The sequence below is a fragment of the Buceros rhinoceros genome, unplaced genomic scaffold (assembly GCF_000710305.1).
Source record: "Buceros rhinoceros silvestris isolate BGI_N320 unplaced genomic scaffold, ASM71030v1 scaffold11790, whole genome shotgun sequence".
NCBI classification, from domain to species: Eukaryota; Metazoa; Chordata; class Aves; order Bucerotiformes; family Bucerotidae; genus Buceros; species Buceros rhinoceros.
The window spans coordinates 7,703-12,145 of NW_010391330.1; the positions used below are offsets into that span (position 1 = coordinate 7,703).

At 56.3% G+C, this 4,443-nt stretch overlaps 1 protein-coding gene across 1 annotated transcript in view; it reads right to left on the reverse strand.

Moving 5' to 3' along the window:
- Positions 1 to 1,000: 1,000 nt before the first annotated feature.
- The window catches only part of PACS2 (phosphofurin acidic cluster sorting protein 2), a gene marked incomplete at its 5' end in the record, with an annotated part of 45,175 nt that continues 41,732 nt past the window's right edge, over positions 1,001 to 4,443 (reverse strand). Inside the window, 3 exons of the mRNA XM_010141270.1 lie at positions 1,001 to 1,642; positions 2,615 to 2,728; positions 4,169 to 4,395. Of these exons, the coding sequence (XP_010139572.1) occupies positions 1,524 to 1,642; positions 2,615 to 2,728; positions 4,169 to 4,395 (460 nt within the window). The remainder of the gene's footprint in view (positions 1,643 to 2,614; positions 2,729 to 4,168; positions 4,396 to 4,443) is intronic.

Here is a 4,443-nt window from a genome sequence, read left to right on the forward strand (position 1 = left end):
TGTGCTGCCCAAGGGGCCCAGAGAGCCGGGCTGGCTGCAGCCCCTCTCACATCCCAGCCACAGCTCCCACCACCTCGGGACTGCAACACCTGGCGAGGCCTCACTCAGCTGACGGGCGACGCTGTGCCACACAAAGCGCATCCTGCCGGGGAAGGGATGCGGTCCACAGAGAAACGCCTGTGGGGAGGAATGCTCCGAAAGCAGCAGGTAAGGACAACATCCAGCCTGTGGGAGGCTGCCGACCCCCAGCACCTTTCATCTCTGTTAGGGTCTCTTGGCCCCTCTGAGGGGAGCTCCTGGGAGGTGCGAGGGCACGGCAAAAACGCCTCCCACAGCAGCCCTGGAGCCAGGCAGCCCGCACCCAGCCTGGGGAAGGCACGAGGGGGACGGCAGCAGGCTCGGGGGAGAAGGGTGCAGTCAGGGCAGGACAAAGGCAGCAGATAAAGCAGCCCACGCTGCCTCACGTGTGCAGTTTGACAGATGGACGGGAAGGCAGCTGGACACGCAGGGCGCCCGGCTGGCTCCCAGTCCAGCCATTACAGTGATGTATCGCTTCACAGACAACGGCTCATCTTCCTGGGTTTGGTTTTTTTTGTTTTTGGCAACTTAGTTTTTTTCTCCCCCTCTTATTTTTTGTTTTTATTTTATTTTTTTAGAAAGCATTAAAAAAATCTGCAGCTGTTAAAAAAAATCCTTTCCCTTTAGAGGCTGGACGAGGTTTTATTGACAGGGAAATAATCCGTGTGAGTATGTAAATAGCAGCGACCCCACTGACACGGCGTCCCTCAGCAGCAGGGACATTGCGACTGGCTCGGTTTGGTCATTGTCACAGACCTGGGACACCGGAGTTTCCTTACACCTAGCACTGCCCTCATTCCTGTTCCTGCCCAGCCCTCCTCAGGCATCGCTTCGGCACAAACACCTGCCCTTCCCCAGGGCAGACTGGCGCTGCGCAGGGATCTCCTTCCTCTCCAGACCTCCCAAGCTACGCAGCAAGTGGTTTGTTTTTCAAAAGGGACGGCTGAACTCCTTCCAGACTCGCCGATCTCTCATCCTTTGGCAGCAGGAAGAAAGACTGGCCATCTTTTTTTCCTAGAAACACAGAGGGAGGGGGCCCAACGCACCGTTACGCGCGCAGTCCACTTCAGCGGATCCGCGGCTCCCCCAGCCCCCTCACACCAATGAGGTCTCAGGTTAATAAGCAGTGCAGTTATTCAGCTATCTGCTCCTAAGTGGTAGGTGGTCTTGGGCAGGTTGCCTGCTCCTGCCAGCTCCCCCACGACTTCATGTTGTCAGCACATCTATATTTAAGACTGGGTTTTTCTGCCTTTGTTTAAAGGGGTTTCCTTTCCTTGTAGTAAACTTAAGAGTTAATAGAAAAAAGTAATTCAAAAGTAATCCAAGCACATCTGTAGTTAATTCTGCAGGAGAGGGCAGAGCGACGCGAGTCAACGTTGGCACGCGGTTCCTGGCTCCTGGTGCGCAGTCCTGGGACGGACAGAAGGTCTCTCCGCCGAGCGCGGCTAGAAGTTAGATTTGGAGTGTCCAAATATGCAGATGGGAAAGTGCTTGACATGAGAGGACCACTGTGCTGCCAGCTGAAAGAACTTGACATCGTTCCACTCCACCCCGTCGATCAGGACTGCAGGGGAGGGTAAAAGAGAGGACAGTGAGGAAAGGCCGAGTGCGAGCGGCCAGCCCGAAAGAGCTCTGCTAGAAGCCTCCTTGCAGTCAGCAGAGGGAGGCCCGGCCACATTCCGCGTCCAGGGAACGCGCTGCTCTGCCTGGCCACCCCGCCGCTGTGAACTGCTGCGCGCACCGGGGAGAGGGGCTCGGGAGCAGGCCGGCTTTGGGGAGACCAGCTCAGGTGGTTGTTCCAGCATCGCTCGCTGACACCGGAGCTCCCCAGACTGCTGATTTCAGCGCCACCCGATCCCACTTCTCAAATTTCCCTAAGACCTGGTTTTCTTTTTTGGGCAAATGCCCTCTGACGGAGATGGGCAGCAGTCTCTCCTTGCTGGCACTCTTAACCAGGAGATCCGCGTCTCCTGAAGAGGTGACACACGTTCTGCAACCACCCGTCACACTCACGAGTCTCATGGGAACCGGGCCAGGATTAAGGAGTGACCTAAGCAGATCCCTCTGCTGTTAACAGCGGTGGGGACTGTCAGCTGAAGAGGCTACAGGGATACTTTTGATGCTGAGGGCACAGGTCCAACTGACAGACACCTCAGGGCTGTCCGCAAGCTGCACATACAGCTTTGCCGTGCCAGGCCTTTGTGCCCGAGCCCTGCCCGAGGAGCATCCACCCTCTCACCGCTCTCCACCACCACTTGCACCAGATGTGCAAGAGAAACAGAGAATGCCAGGGAGGGGAAGGGAGCCTGGCCCAGCGCTTGTCCCCATCCAGGGCACCGAATCAGGAGAGCTCCTGGGACAGGGAGGATTTTCCCCACATCTCACAGCTGTTAAAGCATCCCCCCATGCAAGACACACCCAAGCCCATACCCCAGGAACACGCTGGCTCCAGGGCACAAGGCGGGACACCAGGTCAGCCCGTTGCCTGGAGGGCAGCACTAGAGACCGCCCGACGGGCTGCAAGCGTGGCACTTACCGCGCAGCATGTTCTGCTGATGTTTCGCTGTGCAAATCAACCTGCTGATTCCTTCAATACACTGGCTCTTTGATTCAACCTCCTTGTCTTTTGTTTTCTTGGGCAAAAACATCACTGGAAGAAAATCAAACCAGCAGACAGTGAACCTCTGCCCCTCCCAGGAGCTGCACCAAGGCTTGGTTGCAGTGTTTAAACCCAAACACCCGATCTGAAAATTCCGACTCTAATTTTAACTCCTAAAATCATCCCTGTTTGGCAGGAGTTTGAGTGTGCCGGGTGTCAGCACCATTTCCTATACCCATAGACGTATCAGCCCTAGGCGTCTCGATGTGAAGCACTCCCAGCTCATTCCCCAGGGCCCACGGGGCTGCTCTGTTGGGACACCGTGGAAAGCAGCTGCATCTGTGGTGGTTGCCAGCCCACGCCCCTTGCTGGGGATCTGCCGGGCGGCCACTCCACCTAGGGGGGATCCCACACACTGCACGGGGCTGCCGGCAGCACCGCGCTCCAGCCTCCCCTCTGTCTGCAGGCACCAAGAGCCGCCCAACTGAGCCAGGCACCTGGAGAGCAGAAGGGATGATGAACCATGGGCAGCTGATGGAGAGGGAGGACATTTGGACAGCGAAAAAGGGTCCAGTTCCCTGAGGACTGTCCAAATGCATGAGCGAAGATGTACGGGCTGGCTCCAGAGCCAAACTGCTCCAGGCCGGGGCAGCCCCAGTGAAGAACACTTTGAGTGCCTCAGGATTGTTTCTCCCGCAGGCATGTCACGGAAAAACAGTGTGACCAGGGGTGGGAGCTCTGGTACCGACAGCTCCGTTGGTCCAGTAGTGACCTGGCTGCAGGTTTATGCACCCATGTCCTGCAGCCACTGATCCAGAAGGCACTGTCAGCCTTCTGTGAGCCACCCAAACCACCACTGCCATCAGGAATGATGCCCAAAGGCACGAAGATACCGTGAAGGACAGCTACCGGCAGTCAGATGTAAGTGCTGAACTGCCTTGCTGCTTCCTTGAAAACGCTCCGCTGCAGAGCTGTTCACATTACCAGAGCAAATACAGAATTCCTTACAACACCGAAAATGCCGGTTTTCGTTGTTTTGAGAAAAACTCAACACTACGAGTTCATGGGCAGAACATTAGAAAAGTTATCACCAGGAGGCTTTGCGCTGCGAGCATCTCTCTTCTCCCACACAGCACTCGGGAAACAGTGGGAGCCTGTCCAGAGCAGGGTACCTCCCGGCCTTCTGCACAGCCGCCCACAAGTGTCCTTGCTCTGTCCCCACCTGTGTTCTTTTGGGCTGTACCATCTCAGCCGTTCAGCTGCAAGGGGGAACACACCCTCTTTTGACAGCACAAAGGGGAACCACCCTTCCAAACTCCATCACCTCACGCAGTCGCTCGTCGTCTGCAGACAGACTAGGATTTGGGGGATGAAAACACGACCAAGGTGCTGTAGCGCAGGACTGCCAAGTCAGGCAGCCCTGGAGTAGCGGAACAGGCAGAGCAGCATTGCGTTCTTGGTCTCCGGCAACGCTGAAAGCGTCCACCTTACCTTTCTTGTTCTTCTCTTTTGTCACGACAGTCATGGACATCGTCGGAGTGGTGGCAATCTCACCGCTGGCAGGTAACCTGCTGACCTGGAGGGACCGGAAAGTGCATTTCAGTGTGTTTTTGGTAGTGGAGGGGTCCTTCTTCTCCGGGTCTCTCTTTCTCTCCATGGGTGGAGCTGCAATCCAGTAATCCACCTGCAGGCCCATCAACTCAGCACCGAGGCCCTGGCTGGAAAACAAGAGAAGAAGGTAATTTCTGAGCCAGAAAAGGGAAGAG